Below are 27075 nucleotides of genomic sequence, written 5' to 3'. Positions count from 1 at the left end.
CAGAAGTGGCTAGTTATAATTCCTGCCACTGTATTGCAAGAGCTCGCCATTCCTGCAATTACCTTATGTATCGCCAGTAAAGAGACTAAACTGTGCCATGCTGGCCTGAAGGGCTGCTAAGTACAGAACAGACTTCTGATCAGATACATCCCAAACTTACAGCCTCAGCTCTAAATTATGTCTAAGTTGTTTGTCCCTCCTGCTTCAAATTTTCCTTTCTGTGCTAAATGCTGGTAGGAATAGTCTAAAGCACTCTGAAGTCAATGTCAGTGTTTTGACAATTCAGGGGCACTAGCCAAGTTTTTCTGTGCTATCATCTCACAAAATGTATTTGCAATCATACACACATAGACCACAGACCAAGATACTTTTGGAACAGTTTTTTCAAATGGCATTTAACTCCACAAAAGCATTTATATCAAAATTTTAAAAGGATAATATACAAAAATATAAAGGCTTTGTGAAAATAATAGAAATGGAAATGAGTTCCCAGTTCTTCTCAGAACAAGCCTGTAACACTTTTAGATGATCTCTTGCACTCTGCAAAAGAACTACCTTAACTACTTTAATTTAGCAATATCCACTGTTCTCCAGAAAAACCTCCCCCAAAGCCAAACACAATGGTAGACGCTTCAGTAAAGCAGAACAGACAGATCACTTGAGGAGCCTTCAGTAATCAATCCAAAAGGAGATTACAGTGCTTGGGAAAGAAACTGTGTGAATGTGAGTTTGTAAACAAAACTTGATGCTCTTGTTGTGTGTCACAGAAACCTGATTGACTGAAGAAGTACAAAAAATGGGACCATCTCAGGAGTTCACCAAAAATACCACCTCTAACAATTTATTAAATCAAGGCAAGCTGGACTGCCCCAAAGCATGCCAGCAGCCACCCCTTCCAATGGGGCATTCTGCAAGTGGCCAGTGACACCCAAAACTGTCACTGCAACTTGGCTGTCCTTGGGATAGCTCTGGCGTGTGCCATGCCTGAGCTATTTAAAGCAATGTCTAACTCTTGCGGTTGCATCAGGAGGGACCCAATGAAAGATGAGTGAAGACACTGAACCCTGGCTAACAAATGTGCCCCAGCCCGGCGTTCTGCAGTGAAGCTCATTACTGCTCTGGAAAAAAAAAGGTCTCCCTTTCAGGGCTGTTTCGTGAAGAACTTTGCTTCTCTTGGGACTTTTATTTACCTTGCCTTTTAGAGGCTAGAACAGAAAAGCTTAGATAATCCTAGAAGGCTTTTTTATTAGTCCAGCAAAGTGCCAGTTTTTAGGCAGGCGCTTAGGGGAACACAACACCATTTCCCACAAGCAGCAGACATAAAAGGTTCTCAGTGAGGAATGAAGCTGAGCCTCACAGATCAGCTAAGAGTCGCCCGACCTGGAGTTCACCTTGTCATTCAGATAAAAATTTCCTCAGACTTCAGGTTTGCATCCAGTGTTCTGGCTCCTGCCTTTCCTTACATTTTAGAAGAATCCTGTGTGAATATTTATAACAAGTAGCTGCAAGATGACTTGAAAATTCAGCAAATATGATTCAGGCAGTTTGTAGGTGCTTAAGTACTGAGAGAAAACCACTGCTCTGATTGCTTCCACTATCTCACACATCTTCTCGTTGTGCAATATTGCGAGTTTAACAAAAAAAGCTCAGCTGTCAGTTTTCTATGTACTTACACATAGGATACGCATGACTAAAAGCTCTAACAACCCCAAACACACTTTTTGGAAATAAGGGCTAGTTTGTTACCATGTAGACTTAATGGTTACAGTGCTTAAGTGTCCTTTTCAAAGACAACTTGCCCCTTTCCATTGTTGCTCAAAAATACTAGAACTGTCTCAGGTATGGTATGTGGAGTACAGGTATTCGCTCACTCATAATGCCATAACATTCATGTGGAAAGGATACTGTACACTTAACCAAACAACTTCAAATATAGGGCTGTTGTCTGGGTCCCAACCAGTGCAAATCAGATACACTTAAATGGAAATACACTTACTTATCCCACCTGAAAACCTGGCCTTATTGCATGCCTCCCCAAAGAGAGAGTTACCAAGGCATGTAAAGACCAGACTGCGGTGGCTTCATAAAAAGACTCTACTGGGATACTTTTTTGATCTCAAAGTCACTTTGAAACAGCTGTGCCAGTGTCACATGCTTGTCTTCAATATTCCCTCAAAGGACCTGGGCTTCAGTGCTATGCGTCAAATATTCACATATCTTCATCAAATAGAAAACTTACTAGTCTGCCGTATGTCATGATAAATACCATGGTTTTTTTCTGAAATAAGTAACGTGCAGAAATCTCTTTGGCTTCCTGGTCACTTGGGAGCAGTTTTTTGCTCTTCTACATCTTGCAACAATATCAGAAACTCAAAGAGAAAGGACAGTTTGCAGGTTATCATATAGATTTGTTTTGCTCTCAGCTTTACGAAAGCACGACGGAGCCTGTTCATCCAGACAGTAAGTGCAGCCCTTTGCTTCCAACAGATTTGATCTGAATAATCCTTCAAATAACATCACCTTCACATCATTTAATTTATTAGTGTATCCCCCTGACATCTGATTGTTTCCAAATATCTTACATGAGAGAAGACAATGCACTGGCAGCTGCTTATGAAAACATGGAACGGAAATGCAACATTTTTAGGACATACGATCTGCCTCTGGGTGAAGGGAAAGGCACAACACCCTGGTTTGTCCACTCAGGCATGACACAGCTTAAGTGACATGTCACAGCTGAAAATCCAGCTTGCGAGATGCCTCTGACGTTAGAGGGGCATGCTGTAATGCACAAAACATTACCACCCTAACCAGAAATACTGCAGTACATATTTTAAAAGGTATACACAATTGATGCTGGTCTATACTCAATTTATGGTAACAGCTATAAAAAAAAGGATATGATCAGTGGTAAAAAAAGCAGTCATCGTAGAGTTAAGTTGCTCTTCTAACTTAAGAAGGACACATGGGGCTGGGATAAATTGGAGTAATGCTCTCTATCCATTATGGCAAAGGATAGCTATTCTCATGCAGATTGTACCTGCTGCTAATTGACTGTAATCGCGTATATTCTAAATCCTAGCACGTTTCTCTGTGCAAGAGCTACTCTGTGATGCTGTGAACGGTGTCACAAGTGCAGGCACACTCTAGCCATTACTTTAAAACTTTGTTTTGCAAAATGTTACCAATTAGATCTTATTCCAAATATGGAGAATGGATTTCCCCAATTTTTAAAATAATTATTCTCACCTTCTTTCTCCCCCTCAACAAGACTCATCATGAGTCCTCTTTAATTTTCCTTAATGTATCCATAAAACCAGAGTCAGTGAAGTCCCTCCTCACAGCTCCAGGAAGGAAAGATCCCTTCCCTCTGTTCATACAATGAACAGGGATATTCCCTGGTGCCAGTGCTTGAAGACGGTGACTGTCTGAATATGACTCACTGCATCTTTGCCCCTGGTTCTGCTTCCAAAATTTCAGCATCTGATTTATTGAGAAATAAGCGTCAATAATAAACAGGTCAGTTCAAAGGACATTTTACTCATTTTATTCCAATAGTAGGTTTTAGTAAGTTCTTTTAATAAGTTTACAGCAAGACCTTTCAGCACACCACAGATAAGATCTCAGGGCTGGAGGGAACCCATATGTAACTGAGGTATTAAACACCTCTGGAGCAAGACAGATCAGATGGTAGCTCTATTCCCATGATACTTAGGCTGACCAAAAGTGCTGAATCATGGGTTACATGATACTTCATATAAGAAGTATAAAGAAGGTAAATAATCTTTTAATGACCAACTCGGCAGTGAGCATACACAAGCTCTTAAAACAAAATCAATTAACTACTGTCAGTCTACTGTGTTCCTGGATATAATATCTATTGAAAAACAATATATTCACTTATCATTCAAGACATTAAAACACTTTAGTTATTAAATATAAATGACTAGGATCAAATATAATCTCTTTGTCTTACATTCACATTGACTGACTTTATTGTTTGGCACAAAAAATAACTTCACCTTCAAAGCAAAGAGGAGTAATAAGTGTCCTGGACAGAAACGATGGTGAGATGCAGATACATATTTATTACCAGTGACCATCCTCTGTGCTTCACCATAACTTAGTTTCAGCAGACAAATGTCTTACTTTAAAGTATTGGGAGTGACAATGCAAACTATAACATCCCTGGTAGTACCTTCAAATAAAGGCTTATAACAGGATTCCCCCCCCAAAATAAGTTGAAACCAGAGGTTAAACAGAAGTTCAACCCACACATCAGCTAGAAAATACTACTTATCCTCAATGAATGTTATCACACTCTGAGGTATACCATATACAACACAAAAACTTGTGGGAATTAAAATAGTACAAAAGCCATTCCTCACACTTTAAAAAAGAGACGGCCTTAATTCTCCGTCATCTTCATCCTTGGTCTATAGTTAGATGGGAAAGCACATAGAATATAAGCTTTTGTAGGGAGAAATGTTTACAAAATCAGGATGACACAGAACATGTAAACCTAAACTGAGAAGAGGACATAAGCAAGAAAAGTGTTTTGTTCATATAACATAACAAAGGATATAAACCTAACAAAAAGTATTTCTTTCACTTGAACGCTTCAATATTCTTAGTGCAAACATTCAGCTGTTGACACACACTTTTCTATGGGTGATAGCTCTTCTTTGCAATACAACCAACCAGTTAAAAGTTTCCTAAAGTACTCTGAGCGTATATGATGTGACGTTCAACCCAAAAAGAACCAGTAGTATACCATTAATTAGGGTTCACCCCTGAATGAACACTGTGTGACAATCTAGGAGATAATTTATAAGGACTTGCAAAGGAATACTGAAATGTCTTATATGACACTCAGCTCTGTTCTGAAGTCATGCATAATGACTCTACTAATTTGCACTTACCCCAAGACATAAGCTGCTCTACAAAGTCTAAATAGGTATGAGAGTCAGTGTGAATTATATATAAAACAGACCTACAGAAACTAAGAATCGGGCCCCTAACATATAATAGGTGTGTCCTTTCTTGGCAAGTCATTGTAGCAAACCTCGCCATAATGCATCTGGTAGCTAAATAAGTATCAGTGGCCTGAATCTCCTCTTTCATGCTTCTTTTTTTTTTTTTTCAAAGGAATTTTTTCACCTAGGGGATTAGTTACTGAATGCAGCACACAAACTCCTCACAATTTCCAGTCAGGCTTGGGATAATTATACCTTCTGTAATCCACAATCCACTAGTTAGCTGATAAATTAGTGTGCTTTTCACAAAGGAGGAATACTCATGCTACAGTCAGTAATGCAAAGCAAAAAAAAACAAACCCCGAGAAAAAAGAAATCAACAAAATAAAATAAGGACAAATGAGCCATGCAGTGAAACAAATAGAATTAACAGAGAACACTTCCAACCCCATCGGGTTTCACATAACTTTAAAGCAGGTAAACTCCATGCTGCAGAGCCAGAAAGGTCAATATTTTACCCTCTTGCATATGTACATCAACAGGGGTTATGCAAAAAATCAAGGACAGAGTGTGACTGACAAGTAATTTTTTTAATGACTTAAATTATTTATACTACCTTTTATACTTGGTCAATTAATAGTCACACTGAGCTTTAAGGAAATATTCATGTGAGAAAGAATGACTTGGACAAGAAAGACCTGTAGAATCAATCCCAAGCAATTACTCTCCACTTGCATCCAAAGGGCCAACCTGTGATATAAAATACCAAATGGAAAATCTGAGTGATATTTATTGATAATATTGCTGTAAGCCACTTACACTCTTGTAGATGAAAGGTGATTGAGTCAATGTCAGATATCTTTAGGCAGACATAGGCTCTCCATTTCTCCCAGGTATTCCACTTATTTCTGACCTCATTCACTCTATAGTAGATCATCTGTACTAGAAACATTCCATGTTTATTTAGGATTTAGTCCAAATGAGTTTCATCCATATAAAACAAGTGTGAGAAAAGAACCAGGCTCTTGAATTCTATAAACTAGAATGAAAGGAAGAGCTTGTGCATTAACACTTTGAAAGAAACATTAAATTTATGGGTTCACTTGATTCACAGTCGTTCCAAAGTAAGGCTCCTCTGATTTTAATTGCACTGCACAGAACAATAGAACATAGACGTAGTTAAAAAGACGTCAGCTCAGCTAGGTTCATCCTTAATATCCCAGTTCAGCAAGGTGCTGAACTGTAAGCACTTATGCAATCCAGCTGCAGTCAATTCACATCCACTAAAATCAATGCTCATTCTGGTATCCGTTGAGGACTTTCATACCACTGATAGGTTGGTCAGAGCTGCTACTGCTCTAAGGAGGCTGTTACAGGTCCAGCAACTGTAACTGGAAGACCACTGCTGAGTGTTTTGTACTTCCTGGTGAAAAACTCCAAGGTGAAAGACAAGACTTTTCTGGAGAGAAACAGATGTACCATGACACCACTCTGGAGAAGGTCTCTTCTGCCCCAGATCCCTCTGCCATAAAGTTTCGTAATAAGTTTTTGTTTTGGTTTTGCTTCACTATGCATTAGTAAAATAACTTTTTTCAAATGGAGTTTTCACAAAATACTGGTTACACAATAAGTATAAATAAATGCCTGGTCTAAAACCTCAGATGTTACTCTGAATCAAAGAATGCCAGACTCTCACAAAACTCTGTGGCTTGGGGACCAGGCTTTGGGAATTCTCTGAGATGTAGAATACACAAAATTCACGTTCTTCATAAATCCCAGCACTGCTTCTGATTTCATGTCACTGTGCATGTCTGAAATGGCCAAACTTCTGGACATCCTTGTCTTAATGCTACTTAAAAAGTTTATGAATGAGAACAGGGGAAAATGGAGGCAAATCCTGTATTCCTTCATTAAAACCTCTACTGAATTCACAGAGAGCTTTGCTGGGGTGAGGACTAAGCAAGAACTGCTGTGCCTAGAGTATATTCATTGGTGACTGAGATGAGGAGCACACCTGCATTTACTAAAATTAAAAAAACTCACATAGTAAAGCGTGCCTGTATTGTGCAACAGTACTTGACCTACAATATTCCTTTCTTACTAGCTAACCATAGTTTTCATTTCTTGCCCCACATCCTTCTTGCTCTGTCCTATTTATTGTCACAGATCCTGTAAAATACCTGCTGCTCATACGCTGTCACCTTGTTGTGTCTCACCTTGCTGTAAGTGAATTCAATGGCAAACCTTCATTGACCTCAAAGGGAGCAGTATTTTTCCTGAGATGCCTGCCTAATCCAAAGCAGGACTGCCCCTTAATTCAGTAAGCTTTGGATCAGACCCAGAAGGGATCTTGTCAGAATCAAGAAGTGGCAAGACACAGCCACATACCAAAACCACACCTGAGTGTTTATCTCTCATTCCTAATCTTTTACGTGAAAGGGATTAAAAAGCAAGTTGCTCCTGTCAACTGCTTGGGTGCTATGCATGATCTGAATGATTGAGAGGCATCTGTAGGACAGCTATGCACATTACCGTGGTTTCATCTCTTTCTATAGAAGTTCAAAAGGGAGCAAATATTTGAATTTGAGGTTTCACGGTAATATTTCCTCATTCGGTTCCCAACTTCCCACTCTCAAAATCCCACCATCCTTTCTACTGCTACAGATGAAAGAAGATGGTTCTGCCTCTTGTTTCAGGACAAACTAGCACCTTACTACATAACCGAACAAAAAATGAGAAATATGAAAGTGATGTTACCCAAACACTTCAGATAAAACCTTGCCACAGAGCCTAATGCAGTCTGTGATGACTCCAGACTGTTTGGAAGTACATCCACCTGATTCCAGCATACCTTGTTTTACATGCAACTCTGCTTGTTTGCTTATGTTCTCCAAGTCTGAATGTGCTGCAACAGTTTTTGCTCTCCTTTATGTCATTCAGTCAAGTTTCCACAGCCATCTTTGAGATGCCATAGGTGTATCTGACTATAATTTTGGCTCATATATGTATTTACAGACTGAGGGTTGCTACAAGGAGAAACTGAGTGCACGTAACATGGTGACTTCCAGCTTCTAGAATCACAGAAACCACATCAAATGGAATTAGACAGAAGGCAACTGAAATAATGAAAACCACTGCAACATGTATAGCGCAATGTGAAACTCCCTGTAGCAAGAAAGGATAGAACTATAACCAATCAATCAAAACAGGAGATGAGGAAAAAGGGAAATAAAAAGGTAAAAAATAAATATTTAGACCTCTTGCGAAATGAAAGAAATGGCCGCTTTCATTTGAGAAACCTGAGGAGAAATCCAGCCTGAATGGCCAAAGGGAGATTTTCTTAAAAGCTCAGAGTTAGCATAACTCCTTTCAAGCAAATCCATGACAGGGCACTGTTAAGTCTTGAGAAGAGTTCGGTCAATGGCAAGCACTCATGCAAGTTTAACCGTCCTGTATTTCTGCATTTATCCCCCAAGCAAAAGAATGAATGTGAGTCACAGGCAGAGAACCTAAGAATCAGTATTTTAGTTTCACGCTATTCATCTGGTCCATCTTAATGTGCTGACTCCTACCTAGTCTTAGGATGTGTCTTAAGCCCTATAGATAATTGCCTTCTTTTCCATGTTAAAAAAAAAAAAAAAAAAAAAAAAGGATAAAAGATTCCACAAACAAACACTTGGGTCTTCTCTCCCCTCACCTTTGCCTGCCGGGTATGGTGTGAGATGTAGCTGAGGCAGCGCCTATGGCCGAGCTAGCTCCCGGCTTGGTCACAGCGTGTCCCAGATGCGTGGCTCCACGGGTTGCTCCTCCCGCCTGGGTCCGGGAGGAGGAGAGGTCTGTTACAGACCACATCGGTGATGTTACAAGCCGTGGAGGACTGAGAAGCTGGTCCCTGACTCCTGCAGGCTGTGTAGCAGCTGTGTCACAAAAGTGCTGGGGGCACTGATGGATGCTAGCTTGTACCAGGGGATCGCGGTGTGTAACACAGCCTCCCTGAACCCTTTTTGGCACAACTTATGCCCATCTGCTTCCCCTCTGCTCTTTCTCCTGGAGAGGAACATATGGCCTAGAATATGTATTCCAGAAGCAGAAAATGTATTCATATTGTTTTCTACAATATTCTGAATACTTTCTTTTTTCTCCTATAAGCTTTTATTCCAGTTATGAACATTGTATTCTGGCACAATAAATATATTTTTTTACAAAAGTGAGTCCTTGTTTAAATAGTTAGGCAGCCCACAATAGAAAACTAAACTAAAAAAAAAAATGTGTATTGCACCGCAACAGTAAGAAGTTGCTATCGCAAGAAAAATCTTTGCCAGGATTCTGGTTTTTGTCCATTCCACCATCATATTTTAATACTTACCTTAGTCCAATAGCGTTGCATCCAATAACAAATCAACAACAGAAGAAAATGAAGCCACAGTTAAGCTTGACGTGAACATCTGAACACCGAACATTTTTGCTCAGAGTGGTTCAAACTGGAAACAAGCTTCCACAATTTACCTCACATTAAATAGTACCTCACATCACAAATAGAACAATGACATTCCTCAAGAAGCAAGAAAATCTTCCTTTTAAACAGCAGCACCAACACCTGTGTGTGCAGTCCTGCTTCCCTAACAAGGGAAAAGTTTTCCACTATATCAGTGAGACTTTTGCCAGCTTGCCTGTTTGAAGACAGCAGTACTGGAACAAGGCTTCATCTGAATGTTTCCGCATTTCCGCCTGAATATATACAAATTTTACATATAGATATATATATGTATGTATGTGTCTGTTTTTATATGTATATAATAGATACTTGTTTATATACATATATATGCATACATACAAATATATATATGTCTGTGTGTAAATATATATACATATATGCTTTAATATTTTAATACTTTCTACAGAACACTCTAATTGTTAATCACAAAAATGTAGGATAAGAGAAGACATACTGCAATCCTTGCTCAATGTAAAACCATGCCAAACAGTGGCTGTTGACCCTATTCTTTGATAACTATCCAGCACACCTCAAGACACACTGATACCACACTTATGCAATGCCTGTAATAGGACAAGTAGCAGTACTGAAATGTATGTTTCTCATAACCAAATGCTTTTCTAACAGAAATGTAGGTAGTGCTCTCTGGCTGTATTTTCATCGAAGCATTTAATATGAAGTCCATTAACAAATACACAGATGTTTCTGATTATATTCAACAAAAGTAAAGTGCAGCAGTTGCCTAAAATCAACTGAAGTCAACAGGATTCCTTCTGCTGATTTCAGTGGGTTTTAGGACATATTTGGGTATACTCACTTCATGATATGTAGACTTTTAGACTCTTCTCTTCTCTAAATATTTTAGTGAAAGTTGTTGATTCCTGCATGTCTGATACATGGCTCATGAAAACATTTTCTACTGTCTTTGCGTTAAGCCTACTCTTTACCTTACCTTTGCTGCCACAGATGAGTTGGGTTTCTCCAGCAAGTCCCAGAGCTTCTTCCTTTTCTCTGGGCAGCAGGTATTATCAAACTCTTCCCCTTCTCTCTCGCGCATTGTCTCTGCCTCTCTCCTCAGCTCCTCATTCATCTGCTCTTTCTTTTGATGATACCTTGCCTGGCAGCAAGATTCTAAATATATCTCATCAATCCCCCAGTAATCAAGCTCTTGGCCAAAAGAAAGAGCACACATTTCTTCCATCATATGTAGTTTCCCTGTCCTGTAGAAATTCAAAATGGAAGTGAAAGCCCCTGGGTGTCGATCAAAAAAATATTCATTTTCATTTAGATTATAGTCATCACATACTTCTAGCAGAGATTCATGAGTATTGCAGTCTCTGAGCTTTCCTAATCGTGTCCTTGGAAGTCTGTCCAAAGTCCTCCACAGCACTTCATGGTTAAGCCCACCAACATTTATTTTAACTCTCCGCGAGCAGGCTTTGCTCCTAATGATCTCCACTGGTTCTGGAGGCAGAGAAAGGGTGGACCTTGAAGACTTTTTGTTGATTCCTGGTGGAGCTTTCTCGGCCATTCTGAAAAAGATGCAGTTGTAACACCAGAGTCTTTAGGACAATGAGCTTGGAGACTACAAATATTTGGGCAGAGTCCTCTTCAGACAGACGGCTCCATTCCTGAAGCTAAAGAAGACAAAAAATTAGAATATTGTAATGTACAATATATTCCCCAATCTCTCTCTCTCTCTCCTTCCATGCTTTCATATGCAGATGAAAATTTAATGATGGTAATTTGCTCTTTCTACACTGAGACTCTTTTGTGGTAGTATACAGAACCACTGGAACAACTGGAACAGCTAAGAGGACTACGTTTAAGCAAAGGAAAAAATTCACTGGAATTTCTGCATTCATGAAAATCAACTGTGACAGTTTGTACAGAGGACTTGGGGTTTTGTTGCTTTGTTTGTTGTTTGGGGGTTTTTTAATCAGTTTCTGATGCAGCCATGTTAGCTTAATCTGATTACTTACCAATTAATTTGTGAGGTGTGCTAATGGAAAGATTGTAGGGATACCCATAAGGAAAAACTGAGACAGAGGCTAGCTTCCCTTTTATTGAAAAATTCAAATTTGGGAGATACTGAAACGGAATAAAACAATTAGAGCATATCAAAATCTCCTGGGAAACCAAACTGCTTCCCTCCCTCTCCCAACTCACATCTTGATTTGCTGTATTATTTCATGGCCAAACGTTACTCAGCAAACAATTCAATTGCCATCCTGACAAGTCAAATTTTCTAGCACCAGACACTGCTGATTTCTTTACAAACAGTTTAAAAGAATCCTAACTCTTTTGCAGCCAACTGACCAGTAATACGTGTTATATAGGTAAGGACTGTGCATACTGTTCCCTGACTCCTCAAGAAGGCTCTTCTCTTGTTCACCTCTTAAGTTGCTACATGGATATGACTGCATGACAGCTATCAGCAACCTCAGTTTTAATAATCCACAAGTGCATCCTCACTCACTGTGCCTAGTGCTTCAGTGAACTCTGAAGTGCAGCTGTTCGTCACCAAATCTGGAATATCACTATCAAACAGGAAGGAAACCCACACACCACCTCTACTATGGTCAATTATCTGACACAGTGCTTAAATAATAACCTAGCAATGGTATCTTGGCCCAAAGGGAAGACTACTAAGAATGCTTAGACAAGCTTGTCTTCTGAAGTAGGAAAGTCCTCAGTAATTTCCCTGAGCTGACATCTCCTCCCATTCTCTGCAAATCAACAATTCAACAGTCTGGTCAGTCTGGTCTTTTTTATTTTTTTTTATTTTTTTTTTCCCCCAGTGAAGTAACTCCAGCTTTAAAAAACCATTTGATATTAAAAAGAATTTGATCCTCTTTGCAGAGTAAGCATGAACATTGTGATGGGAGGGTTTGTTACCTATAAATACATCGGGGTAAACACCAGAGAGGGAGAAGAACTATTTGTACTAGAGGACCATGATGGCACAAGAAAAAATGGGTACAAACTCACCGTGAAAAAAGGTGAAAATCTGAAAGGGAATTAGAAGGTCACAAAGACCAGATTCTCACCAGAGCAGTGAGGGTCTAGAATAATCCTTTACTAAAACTATCAGGAAAAACAAATAATTATTTCAGCGTGTCATCTGACACGCTTATGACAGTTCTGACTATGTTGCTAGTATAAAATTAAAATTACTAGACCTCATTATATCTAAGCTTTAAAAGTTCCTCCACCAACAGATAAAGAAATAATAAGGCTCAGCCATGTATGATACAAGTATTAACAGACTTCTACATCCAAAACATCAGGGAAAAGGAAAATTACCCACCAGACTAATATTTACATTTACAGATTCTTTTGTAGTTGTTGTTGAGTGCACAACTTATTGTCTTTGTTAACCCCCATGATGGCAACAGCCCAAAACGCCACCATGTTAGCAATTTCACTGTCAAGCTGAACCTAATTCAAAAACACAAGGGCCAAAATATTCTGCCTCTTCCCAACCTACCTCCAGCACTGCACTGTGAAGCTCCCTCCTCATCTCCCAGTGCAATGCAGAGCACCTCTGTGCCTATTTATGTAAGGGTTTAAGCCTGTAACATTTACCTTCATTCATGAAAAAGATAATCTGATAACTTAACTTGCAAAGATAAATGTCATATCAAAATCAGAGCCCTGATACCAGTAAGTTTAAACAATATATATCCCTTTCTGTTGTGTTTGTTTTGTGTTTTCCTTTTTTTTCTTCTTCACCTTGGGCCGATTTTTTCTCTTGTTTTTCCCTCCTTATTGCCTGACATGCAAGGGGATGATGGGGGGACTTCTGAGAAGGGGGGGACTCAAGTCATCGCAAGGTCTCCCCACTTAAGCACCTCCTAGTGGTCTGGTACGCATTTATCAGTCTTCTGACATAGAGACAACTACACAAACACTAAGCAGTTATGAGAGGGTTTTTCTCCACAGAGGAAATACAACCTTTTTTGAAAAAATCCTTTTAGACTTTAATGCACAATAATGTTTCTCCTTTAAAGGATGTCTTACATAACAAAGCACAAGAATTTAAGAAATTCATAGAGAGGTTCTGTCATTCTCCATTAAATCAGTCAAGTCTTCAGGCAATTTCTACAGAGGTTCACTAGTTTATTCACTACTGAATCTCAGGGATTTCTTCTTTTTTCAATTAATATGTATACCCTGATATTAGCAATACGGAGTAAACCACAGTAGAAATCAAGCAGTTGATCTGATTAATCTTAGCATAACCACATCCTCATTTGCTTTTCTGATTACAAAAACCAAAGATTCGCAAAACTATGCATTGTTTTAGCTTTTATGCAGTGTAGTTACCACACAGATTTGTTAAACAATGCAAAATTATAGTGTCACCAAGGCTGGTCTAAAGCTGATAAAATATTTTCTGATTTGTTAGTATAATTATTGGTTGCATCTTCCTACTTGAGGAAACATGGCTTTTCTAAAAAGCTTTAAAAATCCTGGTTAACTGTGGTCATACTGAAGTCAGCAGCGAAACACCATTCAGTTTAGTGTGGAGAAGACTGGATCCGAGGTGCTATATATGTACGTATGTACCAGGGGATGAACCAGCATCCACAACATATAGCACTCTGAAAATATAAAAAATAAAAAGCATTTTCCCCAATGAAGAATCTTGAAACGTGAGGGCTATTTTTGCCTTTTCTCAGAGCTTCTTTCATTGAAATATATACAAGCAGTGGACTACATAACTTTAAAAAAAAAATAAATATTCTTTTAGTTTGCTGCCTAAGTGCCTTTCTTCACACCTTCTTTTGTTTTCTGCTAATAATTTTTTAAAATTTCTTCCTGCACAGCTCTTCCCCAAGTCTGGACTACAGACCCTGTATTTAACTCTGTATTGTATTTAACAATTTGTATTTAACAAAAAATTGTTTGTATTTAACAAAAACGTAATCAATAGCCTCTACTTTAACTACATAACATTTTTAACTTTATAATCCAGATTATAAATTTCACACAAAATCACCAGATCTCTCATTATAACAAAATTATGCAAGTGAGGTTGCCTTTACAATTCATTAAATAACCTTTCCGGATTTTAGCTACTGCAACTAACTCTTCAGACACTGCAATTTTTGCCCTGGGAAGGCTTAAAATATTTTTCAGTTTAGTTTTTTGCCTTAACTGTTTGGCTGTGCACAACTCTACCATGCACTCGGTCCACCACGGGCTAGTGAGAAATGTAAGTATTCCTGGGCAGGCAGGCAAAGCCAGCCTGCTGCTCACCAGCTCTGCTTAGCAATATCAGTAGAGAAAGACACAAATTCTAACCACAGATATATAAGAGCAACTCCAGATAAACCCCATATTCTTTCCTTGCAATAATAAAATGATTTTGTAGGAAAATACCTGTAATATTGAATAAAACTCTTTGAAATCAAAGCCAATTCTTTGCTTTAAATAAAATTTAAAACTGCAAAGACTACTACTCAAAAAGCTAGGGAAAGCCAGAACTAAGGTTAACTGTCTTCCCCCGCACCATATGCATATGGCTTTTAACGGTGTGATTCCCCCTGCATCAGTCCCTTCTGCTTTAAGTGAACAGGTTACCATTTCTTTTCATCTTTCTCATTCACTATTTGGCCTCTGATGTTATTTAGCATGTCCTAATGCAAACCCAACACTACACGCAAAGTGGTGGATTTCCCTCAGGGAGGTCTCACTGTCCTACCTGAGTGCTTCCAGGGTATCCCAGAGTTTCCCTTCTCAACATCACTAGGAGGTCACTATTGCCATTGCTTTATAATGGAGAAATGAAGGTCATGGATGCCTGAAGTATCCAATAATTTGGGCTGCTCAAATTGAGATAGCTGTTTTTTACAGAATCCTTAGAATTTTTATCACATTTGATGGACATGCCTACATGAGCAGCTTAAACCCTCAGGCACAGGAACCCAGTTGCCTGCGCTGTCATGTTGCCGGAGTGTCGTCTGGCACGGCACAGTTAGGACTCTCTCAAATAATCTGCAGGGATGGCTGGAGAGTCAGCATGCTCCAAGGTCTGCTCCTAATAAGCGCTTTGTCGGCAGCCATCTGCTTTGGAGCCTAGGTGAGTTTAACCACACGCACAGAGGTCACCATGCCAGCTGGCCCAAGCAGCGCCGGCCCCTTCCATGGACTGCTTGTGCGAGACCTCGTTCCAAACAGATTCACATCCAAGGTACTTTTGCATGTCTCAGTCATAAACTTCCCTACCAATCTCTGCCATATAAATTGTGCCAGAGAAGGTGGAGATGTTACACTACATAAACACGCTCCGCTGTCGGAGCATGTCCTCCCTGTCCATTTAAAGCACTGTGAGGAAAAAAGTACGTGGTACATAAGAAAAGGCTGTATCGTAAGGCCCCCAGGAAAGGGAAGCAGATTTGCTTTGTTCTGACTTTTAAGAGACAAACTTCTACCATTTTTGTCAGAAGATGTCATTTTGTCAAAACTTGCCACATTGTTCACAAGGCAAGATGGTATTAATTCATTCTCTGGCTTTGGAAAGAAATGGAAAAAGTTTTCAGAATTTGTTGAAAGACTGTCTTCAACATTTTTTAAACAAAATCTAGATTTCTGGTTCTAAGTGTACTGATGTTTAATCACTTTTTTTTTTTAAAGGTTGAGAAAGCTCTGGATCAAAATAAGACATTTTGAAAATATTAAACAAAATAATTTGGATGATCCCATTCAACGTATTTTTTTTCAGGACTGGAAAATCTAACATCAATGTTTTTTTCTTTTTCCCAGTCAAAACCGCTCACTGAAATCCAGAAGAATCTGGGGAGATAATTGTTGCATTGACTGTTTGGCTATTAAAAATTACTTATAAAAGTGTGACGAAAATCAGATCTGCAGTCTGTATATAATGCAGATATGTAACACTTTCCAGAAAAACTAGCTTTAGCTTTTTGTAAGCGTAACATTAGGGGAAGTTCAGGCTGGACGTTAGGCAAAAGTTCTTCACTGAGAGGGTGGTCGGTCCCTGGAACAGGCTCCGCAGGGGAGTGGTCATGACACCAAGCCTGTCAGAGTTCAAGGAGTGTCTGGACAATGCTCTTAGTCATATGGTTTAGTTTTTAGTTTTAGGTAGTCCTGCAAGGAGCAGGGAGTCGGACTCGATGATCCTTATGGGTTCATTCCAGCTAGAGAGATTCTATGATTCTATGATTCTAAAAAGCCTTGGAAAGCCTGTGCCCACCTCAGCATCTGACTCTTAGTTGTGAGTTAGTTGTGACAAACTAATACATTTCTACTGAGTAAACAAATTTTTAGAGCTTTATATGCCATCTTATTCGATTGTTTGATTCTGTTTTTTCCAACTTCTGTTTTGCTGCAATATCTCTGCTACCATGTTTCAGCTATCAAACGTCTGTTCTTTGTTTTAAAATACGAAGACCTGCAGTTTCTTAATGGTGAGCTGTGGGATCTTTATTAATAGAATTTTCTCTTAATTTCAGTTTTTTAAAAAATGGCTGAGATGATAGCTAAAACTCTGAATAAAACCATCCCACTCAAATGAAGTGTTCGTTATTTCCATTTCCCACCTTTGCAGAAGTCACATCTCATACAGTTAAGGATTGGCAAGCTGAAGGCAGGAAGTGTCAGGAAACATGTCAAAGTAATCCTGAGCATCGCGTGTATGTCTCAGCCTCATATCCATATGCAGGAACACATGCATGCACGCACAGGAGAGAAGTAGCTGAGATTTGATTGTCCAAACTATCGGTGATAGCACTTGGGCTCAAGTCCTCCGAGCCGAGTAGCTGAAACCACTTGAAGGGGGTTGACCTGAAGGGGCAAAGATGGAGACTGAGCCTGTCTCCCCGTCACAGAGCTTCCCTGCGAGCAATGGCTGGCTCATGCCAGACCACAACCGTGGTCAGAGCCATCGCTGGTGGGTGGCAGGGAGTGTAAGGGAGCTGGGTCCTTCCATGAGCAAAGACCAAATTGCACCTGTAGCCTTGAGAGCTCTGCTTACAGCTATGGATGGGTTAGTCTACGGAAAGCAAGATCTTGCTTTGCAACTAAATCCTGCAAAACTAGCTTTTGGGGCATTAGTATGGCTAACTGGTCTAAAATGATGATTATATCTATTTCATAAGAGACCTCACAGATGATTTATTTCTGGTATGTGAAAAATTAAACGTTGGCTGCACAAAGTCTCAGAGATCTGCAGGAAACACTCGAAAAAGATGTGGCCTTTTACAGACGAACTTTTCAAATCAACTAAATCAGTCTGTCTGCTAACTCCCTGTTCTCACCATCTTGAGCACAGAAGTGTCTTTTAGATGGATGAGCTGAACTTCACCAAAGAGCTGCAGACTCAGAGGCTTTATATACTCCCTAAGAGCCTTGGATAAGAAAAGCCAGACAGAAATAGGTAAGGAGACGGAAGACAGAAGAAGAGGGAGAGTATAACTGATAAAACGTTTGTAAAATCTTGCAGTCACACGAGCTTGGCCGTTTTGGCCTATCTGAGTTTTCTAACTACTCCAATAGCACTTGCAATTACTTGCTGGAGCTCTTACTCAAGGTAAAGCCTTGTGACTGGGCCCTCGACCCCACTCCAGGTGATGTGGACAACTTTATACCAAAACGCTGAATGGTTCAGTGTAATTTTACCTCAAGACTCATATGGAATTTAGGACTCAAGTGGCCTTTTGAGCAGGACCTCACCACAACTCCAGAGCTGAGAGCTGGGTTTGGAGCACCCCCTCAGACTGCACTGAGGTCCCAAGTGAGTGATGAACAGGGGTTTGCAGTCCATCCCAGGACTGAATCAAGGTCACCACCAGCCTTTATTCCAGACCAGGTCTGGTTCTCTGTCTTTCCTTATTAGCAATGCTCTGCTGTTTGTGCTTGTGACAAGCGTGGCTATATGATCCTTACAAAACAATCCTGTTGCGTTCCTGCTCGGTTTACAAAAACATTTGCATTTCCATTGCAGCCCAGGTTGAAGCATCTCTTGTTTAGGATGTAATTGTCTGTCGTGTCTCCACTTTACTATTTATGTTTACAATTGGTTGCTAAGGGCTGAGTTATTGCTTTCACCAAAGATACTGTGTTTCACTGCATATTTAGCCTTTCCTGGAAATTTCAGAGGGGATGAGCTATCAGAGAAGTACAAGGCCGAATGGCAGAACATTTTCTTTAATTTCAAACAACCAGAAATTACAGAAGTGCGATTATGTAAGATCCTCATTTCAGGGCTAAATCAGACTACATATTTATATCCCAGCTAGTACTCTGGATCCACATTTTTGATTGGTGCTTCCATACAATTCTTTGAGAATGTACAGATATTACACATACAGGATACAGTAATAATAGTAAATACATTAATATTAATAAATTAGACCTTTGAATTGCAATTTATTCATCCACTACTTTTTTTTTTTCTAATTGCATTGCAGTGTATTAAGATGATGGAGGAGATTGTCGGCACATAATTTGTTCTTTGAGGAGGCACTATTGTAACCAGTTGTCCTAAAATAATTTGGTTTAGGGCTATTCTAAACATGTTATCTTCTATAACCCTTCAATCTTCCACTGCTCCCTACCAATAACAGTGCTGCCAACTAGCTGAAAGCACTGAAGAACTTCACAGATGTCTTTTTGTTCTCCTGAAGAAAAGCTTGTACAGTGTAGTACTGAATGATGACTCTAGGTTTCTAGGCAGGGAAATATTACATAATATTATTGTATATACACAAAGAATGATGTCTGAAGCAACAAGGCACATTGAGAAGGGTCAGATTTTATCCCTCTTTGAATGAAACCACACCCAAAACTCTGGCTGTGGCACTTTGTCCAGAATCCTAGCATAATGTTTGAATTATCTAATAGAGGATAAACATGCAATGCTACAATCCTAGACCTACAATTAAGGAAAGCATGGTTGTATTCATAAGTGACTTCTTTGGAAATTAAAACATTTGGATTTAACTGCTGCCTCTGTCAAAAATTTCATTTTGAACCATTTTTAACTGGACTGTTCCCTCATTCAATCAAGGAAAATGCTAGGCCTAGACCCACCTAGATAACAGATAGGAAGAAACACAGCCAAAGATTTCAGTTTGAGATGGGCAGATTTACTCAAGGGATGTTTGCCTCAACCCAGTGACTCTACCCAGCAGGAGTACAGCCTACATTCCTATCCCTGGTGCTCCTCAGAAGCACTGAAGCTGCAAGGAATGAATCAAGGCCTTGATTTTTGGGTGACTCAATTCTGACAAGCACCTTTGTACATAGCTGGAAATGTCCCCAAGGTCATAGCATCAGCAAGTCTTCACAAAAAGCTTTTATCATTAAAAATTAAGACAAATTTCAGTCTAGACTTGATTCTGGAGAATCCATCCCTTCAACGTTTTGATGTCTTAAACTATGGAATGCCTTGAAAAAAACACCCCAAACTACTACTAAAAATTGTCGTGCGGGGCCTATGACAACTTGTCATCTTATTTTTCCCATCGGAGATAAGCAGTCACCCAGAAAACAGAAAACTTTGACTCCCAACCTTATCTAAAATGTTTTGGTTCCACATACTGCACAAGGGTATGGCCTGTTTGGGGATTGGGTAAGGGTAAGCTGACCTTAGCAACTCTAGTTTAACACTGTAGAGAAGAAGCTACACTTCCATTTCGATAGTCACTTTCAGTCCTACCACGAGTGGAGACAGCGTAAGTCTTGGAAAGCAGAATGTCAAGCTTAAAGGCAGGTGATACAAGGAGTATTGATATTTTTGACCCTCAAACTGACCTGACAATCGAAAAAAGTGAGGACTCGCTATCATGCACAAGCCCATGCTAATGTTGCTGTAATTCTGAAATCAAGACAGGCTAAAAGGAAAATTTTTATAAAACTGCCACTGTAAATTAGTTTATTTACCTCCATCAAGCCAAAATGTATTTTTAAAAGCCACAGCATCCTCTTAAAAAATGTGCTTCATCAGAGCCATCAGTTCAGGGTTTCTAATATTAAACATGCAAGACCCAAGTTCAGAGAAGGGTATGGGAACCTCTAAGGCAGAATCAACACAATACTTCCCAGTCAGAAAGAAGATACTCTGAACTCCCATCCAGGCTCAGTGCATAAGCAGGATCAAAAGGGACACAACTCACCCAGATGATATTCTAAGCCTGGAAACCTCCTCTTACAAGAGGCACGTAAAATACAGTCCTTCAAAAGAACTGAACAGGGTCCACTCTTTTCAAAATACACCTTGAGGTGGTGGTAGCCACCTATTGATATAATTGCCTGGTTATTAAACATTCTGCCAGCGACCACGTTCATCACTGGTGACTCAAACCTGTGATTTATATTTTGTAGGCTACTGCTGCTACCAATAACCCCCAGGATGACTGCAGGGATGGAGACCACCCTCCCTGTTCCTACTGAGCAAGAATGAGGCAGCCTGCTCTCCAAAGGCAACAGGCATGAGTCTGTAGCTGAGGGGTATGAGCAGTCCTTTGGTTAGGGGGAATCTTGGATTACAAGAGGTGAAATATTTGTTTTCATCATATTAATCCAAGAAAGGCCTAAAAGCTTGATTTTTCTCAGTGAGTACCCTAACCACAAGGCTACTGAACAAAAGGCAGACATTTTTGCTTCTCCTAGATGATCTATAAACAAGTTGGAGCAGTTTAACATTTTCACCCCTTCTTCAGTTCAAAGGTAGCGGAAGATACCCAGCACTGCTAATGCTACTTTAATGACATGCCTAAATAGAGACTGAAGTGACTATTGGTAGCCAGGCTAGTCCTGAATATAAATTCAAGCACAAGGTCTACCCATTTAAGAAGTTTGCTCTATGTCAGCAATAATGAGAATGCAGAAGGCATGAGGTGGAAATATTCTAGAAGGCAAAATCGTCTAGTTGGTACTACTGTCAAGGTAGATCAACCCTGTGTGCTCTTAATCTCACCAGCCACTGGATGAGCACGTACAATAGTGTCATTCATAGCTTTGTGATTTCGAGGCTAATTAGGCCAGTTCACTGTTTTGAGTCTGCTTAAATACATTAGTGGGATTCTTTTAGCTGCTGCATCCTGCCAGCACTTTCTGCTCAAAGTGTCTCAGGATCTCTCTGAGATGTGCAAATTTACACTGAACGTACGGCCACAAATTATAGCGGGACTATCCAGCCATCTGAGAGTACATCCAGCTGAGATGAGGTCATCAACCTTGTAGGTAAACCAAAACTTCACACTTTAAGAGGGCAAAAGACACAACCGAAAACTCTGTAGAAAGCAACATTATGGCTTCATTTTGAGTTGCTGAGTTTGGTTGTAATTTTTATCTCTATATATTTAAAATACAGATAATTTTCTAAAAGTTAACTATTGATGAGGTACTGTGAAAAACTATTTTATGAACTGCCTTGAGATGTCTTATTAATGCTCTGAGGCAAATTTATTCTGTATTTGGACTGTACTGCCATAATTGATTTCTATTTCTTAACTTATTAGGCAATCAGGGGGAGAAGCTCATCTCTACTGTCATCAAAGAAGATTACATTTGAGAGCTTTGTTCAGTTAATTATCAGCACAGCTTTGCATTCATTTCCTCGTTACATGGTTTTACCTAAAGGGCTGATGTTTATTTCCTAACAAGCTAATACCCAAATACGATGGCAGCATGAAGAATACCCTGCAACAGCAAGCATGACTTCCCAGGGAGAAGCACTGACCAGCGTAGCGGCTTCTCCTGTTATCACGTGCTGTGATAAGAGAGCTGCTCAGCCCCTCCGTCCAGGCTCGGACTGTATCTGCCCTTGCACAATTTCACAGCGTACCATGGTATCCCCGTCACGGTATTATGAGAGGTAAATTGGTAGATTGCCATTGTTCCTTGTAAAGACTACAATCGCTGCTTATCACAGCCTACTCCTAAATACTCGGAGCTGCATTATGCCAGCATGACATATATTATTTATTAGGTAATAGATTGTTGGTTCTGACTGTCTTGCTGCTCCCAGCAGTGATGCTACTGACTACTTTTTATAGTCATCCGGAGGAGGAATAGAGCCGTATAGAAGCCAGACACCTAAGTCACAGCTGATCTACCATTATGGCTAAATATAGATTTCCTGCATTAGAAACAAATAAATAAAAAACCCCACTGATTTTAGCGGCCTAAGACTTTTCCATTACTGTTTCCATATTGCTCATGCGGTCACCATATTCCATGAACAAGTACATTCAAAATAATGTTCATTATTTACTGATTATGAAGTTAACGGCATCGTGCTTTCACGCTGGTGAAAAAAAGTAGCTCCTCAACTTAAAAACTCCTCCGTTTATTCCAGCCCTCCAGCCTTGGAAGAAAGCGATGTATTGCACAGTAAACAAGTGAAATTCCAGGAGGAGGCCGATGTGTGACTTGCCCTGAAGTTTCTGCATGTGCTGTAACGAGCACTAGGAAGGACAAAAAGCAGAATACCCTTTGCAGTCCTTCCAGCTTTAATGGAGAAGAGAGGCAGTTTTAAGCTTAACAGATATTAAATATCTTGACAGGTGCATAGTATATCTAAGGCTTTTGTGATATTTGGTGATCTGGGAAGCTATACGGGGACTGTCTTTATACCTATAGCTAACCAAGATAAGAAAGTTCCAAGATCTATTCAATAAAAAAATTGAGTTGTTCAGCTTCTCTGCTCACTGTTTATATTTGATCATATGATTTAATATATACGCATTTTACTTAGATTGAATTTGAGCATCACTAAGCAATCTATTTACTAGAGCATGCAATATGATATCTAAAATTGCATAATGCTCAAGAAAAAATTCAAAATAATAAAATTCTTTCCAAGTCCTTTCCATATAGCTAAAGAATTATAGATAAATGAACATAGGAAGCTATGGGATTGCACAAAAATCTGCATTTACAATAGGAAAAAAATCGAATCTATAATGTCCCAAGCAATTTATTTTCACAGTATCCCACAGAACACTGTTGTACATCTTAGAGATCTCTGCAATTAAGAATTTGAGAGTTTATTTTGATTTACAGTCAGAATTATATTTAGGAAGCAGACACTCATTTGTACCTGCTAAAATGTGAGTTAAAACAGCATGTCCATTACATATTATAACATCCAAGAAATCAGATATCCAGTGCCACTACCTCAGCAGTAACCATAAGAGAAAGATGCCAGTTACTTATGAGAAATCAAAAATATTTTCTCTTAGGGTGCTCACATCCTGATAAAAGTAGAAACAGCACAACTCAACAAAGTAAACAACAGCCTGTTTTTATCATGCATCCAAGTTTGTAATATTCAGACACCTATTAGGTAAAAAACCTTATTTCTAAAAATGAAAAAATTTCCCATAGCAATACTACAGAAAAGGGAAAGTCCTTTCAGAGGTGATCATTACTTAACTCCAAGAGCTGTGAGCATACTGTTGCTGGGTCAGAAGGTATTACATAATAACATGATGAGTGAATAGAAACGACCCCTGAAAACATCAAAAAAATTAATTTTGTCTACTCTGATGAAGCTGAAGTGGCTCACAACTTTAAGCGCTTCCCCTTCCAGCTCCCAGCTTTCCCTCTTGGGCTCTGCCTGTCGGGAGCAGCAGGTCTGTACTCTGGAAGAGCAGACACCTTCAGAGGGGTCTGCAGCGGGATCCCACAGCACTGCCACGCTCCCAGTCACTGCCCCCTTCACCAGATGATACCTCATCTCACAGCCACTGACACTCCTTTCCTCTGAACCACACAAGGTTGAGACCAGACAGCCCCTCCCCAGTGTGCTGTTTATATAAGAACAACATACGGAGTAAAACACTGACTGAAATCTCCTCCAGCAGGTAGCTTTAAATATAGTAGCACCATGAAAAAATATTTTACCTGCGCATGTTGTGACATGAAGCTCAAGGAAGTCACATAAGATCAAGATTTTCTTCTAAAAGTCACAGTAGCAAGCTGTTTGGCAAAATCCCAAACGTTGGCAAGAAAGCTATTGCGAATCTCGACTCCTCGCCTTGCCTTGAATTGCAAGCCAGAATTTGCCAATTAACTTGCACTTAGAAAAAAAAAGGCTGAGCATGAATAAATAAATACATATGATATGGCATCGTTACGGCATCGGGACATTTCAAAATGCTGAAGCCAATGGAAGTGCTCAGACTGAAGCGTGCGGCTCCAAACAGCACTTCTCCCTCATCTCAAGCTGAAGATGTTTTCATTTTCACTGTCTGCGTGTGTCTGAATGAGGCCAACCTGCTGAGCCCCAGTGACAGCGTCCAGCTGAGAAAGAAGGAGACGAGAGCAATTTGAACGCTGTTGTGAGAGCTGCCTGTGGAAGCATCATTTTAAAAAAAAAAACAACAACAAACAAACAAAACCACAATAAGGCAGCTGCAAGTTCCGGTAAGGCTGAGCAAAGAGACGGTTTATCAGTCGTTGTCTGAATGGAAAAGACAGCAGCGTTAAGAACTGCCAACAAACTTTTTTGTGTACAGCACCTCATCTCTCTTTCCGGAGCTTTGCTAGTACACCTCAGGTGATCACAGAGCAAACAAATCTGACGAGTGGCATGTACTGACTGACCCTGCTCCCCTGAAAGTTTCTAGCGAAACTCCCTGGGAGGAGGATCACGCCCCAGGCTTGGTAGGACGTTTAGTTTCTCAGCCCTTGCCCAGTCTGAGGCTCGGTGCTAGCTCTGTGCTAACGTGGATACGACTCGCCAGCTGAGCAAACTTGAACTCTTTAAGTGTTTCGAAAGCAAAACCTCACCAGACAGGCTTTCCTCACTCCCAAGCCTGCCCAGCGTCGCTGCTATTCCTCTTCTAAACCAATCCTGGCAGCCCCTCAGACCTACAGGATGGGGTCACTGCAATCCTTCGCTTAGGTGTCCTTTTTGATAGCAAGGTTTGATGACTGTGTATTTGCTAAGGAATGTTGCCTCCACCTGATGCTACTGACACTTCCCTTTTCACACAAACATTTAAAAAGTGACAATTCTGGCAGCGATGCTGGAGAAGGGCTCATCTGCAATGAATTCAAATGGCCAAGAAACTGCAAATATACTGCTTATTTATATCTTAATCATTATGTAACTTGAGTTGAACGAAGTCCAAGACCTACTATAAATACGGACAGTACATACATCGGGTACAAACAAAGGTCTACCTTCGCCCGGGCAGCGAAATTCTGATGCAAGAAACACACTGAACGGTTTGTAGAAACCACGCAGCGAACACGCTTGCTTATAAAAACACTTAGGTTTTTAAATCTGGGGGACTGACGGCACGCTACGTATCTGCAGAAAGCATGTATGCCGGTATATTTTAGACTAGCACAAGGCTACAGGTTTTCTCCTCTGATAGAGGGGATTTTTCAATCCCCGGGTACACGGGGTAATTCAGATGACAGCTGTCTACCGAGAACGCCGAGGTTTTCTATCATCAGGTTCCCGCAAGCGCTATTAGAGCATCGGAAACAAACGACGAGCCTTTATCTTTAAAGCTCACCCACGGCAGGAGGTAGAATACTACGAAATGTCGTCGTCGTCGTCGTCGTCCCCCCCCCCCCTTTAGCAGCTCCGAGGGAACAAAAACACAAGCCACGGCTTCCAAAGCGCTCCAGCGTGAGGGCTGCCTTGTTCTCCCTCCAACCGATCCAGGCAGCCGGCGAGAAAACCCCGCGCCCGTCCGGCCCCGCCGAGCGCGGGGTCCTCGCCCGAGGGGCGCTCCCCGCGCCGGGGCCGCCGCCGGGCAGCGCAGCGCGGCCGGGGCACCCCGGGGCTCCCGGCGGGAGAGCCCCGCTCCCCTCCGGCCCGGGCGCCCCGCAGCCCGCCGGGGGCCAGCCGGCGGTGCTCGCCTCCCTCGCAACTCCCACCGGTGCGGGAGGCGTGGATGACTCGGTCTCTCAAAAGCCCCCGAACAGAACCCAGCGGCAGCCCTCGGCGGAGGAGAGAGAGATGCCCCGGCCGCTTACCTTGCTCCGCGGGCGCCCGGGGCACCGCCGGGGGCTGGGGGAGGGATTCCCCGGCGCTGGCAGGGGCTGCTCGGGCTTCCCCGGGCACCGCGCGGCCGCCAAAGCCACGGCGAGAGGTTTGTTTTGGTCGCTCCTTCCCGGGGAGGGTTTTGCTCTACATTCCCGGCTCCACATCACCGCCCCCCCCGGCACGGAGAGGACCGGGGGTGGAAAAACCACGGCAAAGGCATCTCCCTCCTACCCCCGGAGATGAAAAGCCGCCGAACCAAGCAGCGCGGCGAGCGGCTGGGGTGGCGGGCGGTGAAGGAGTGGGGGGGGGGGGGGGGGGCCGGGGCGGGCGGGCGGCGGTGGGGGGGGGATAAGAGCCGAGCCCGCGCTGCCCTCGCCCCGCTGTAATCCCCGGCTGCACGCGAGCTGCCGGCTGCCGGCGCGGCCGCCCGTGTCTGCGGCTGTGCGCGGCGGCGGCGGCGGCGGCAGGGGGGGGGGGGGGGCACGGCCGCTCCCGGCCGGGGCACGCGGGGCGCCCCCCCCCCCCCCCCCCCCCCGCGCCCCCCGCCCGGCTGCGCGCACCCCCGCCCACCGCGCCCGCACACGCTCCTCGCTCCCCAGCCCAGGCAGGGGCTGCGCGCACCC

At 41.4% G+C, this 27075-nt stretch overlaps 1 protein-coding gene across 1 annotated transcript in view; it reads right to left on the bottom strand.

The window, feature by feature from the left end:
- The window catches only part of KCNB2 (potassium voltage-gated channel subfamily B member 2), a 198397-nt gene extending 171654 nt beyond the window's left edge, over positions 1-26743 (bottom strand). Inside the window, exons 1-2 of the mRNA XM_049827061.1 lie at positions 26443-26743; positions 10424-11108 (exon numbers count right to left, since the gene is read on the bottom strand). Coding sequence (XP_049683018.1) covers positions 10424-11002 — 579 coding nt within the window. The 5' untranslated portion in view covers positions 11003-11108; positions 26443-26743. The remainder of the gene's footprint in view (positions 1-10423; positions 11109-26442) is intronic.
- Positions 26744-27075: the final 332 nt, after the last annotated feature.

This window comes from Accipiter gentilis, chromosome 2 (genome assembly GCF_929443795.1).
Source record: "Accipiter gentilis chromosome 2, bAccGen1.1, whole genome shotgun sequence".
NCBI classification, from domain to species: domain Eukaryota; kingdom Metazoa; phylum Chordata; class Aves; order Accipitriformes; family Accipitridae; genus Astur; species Astur gentilis.
Note: the sequence above shows the minus strand (reverse complement) of the source record. Positions and strands in the feature narration are given on the sequence as shown.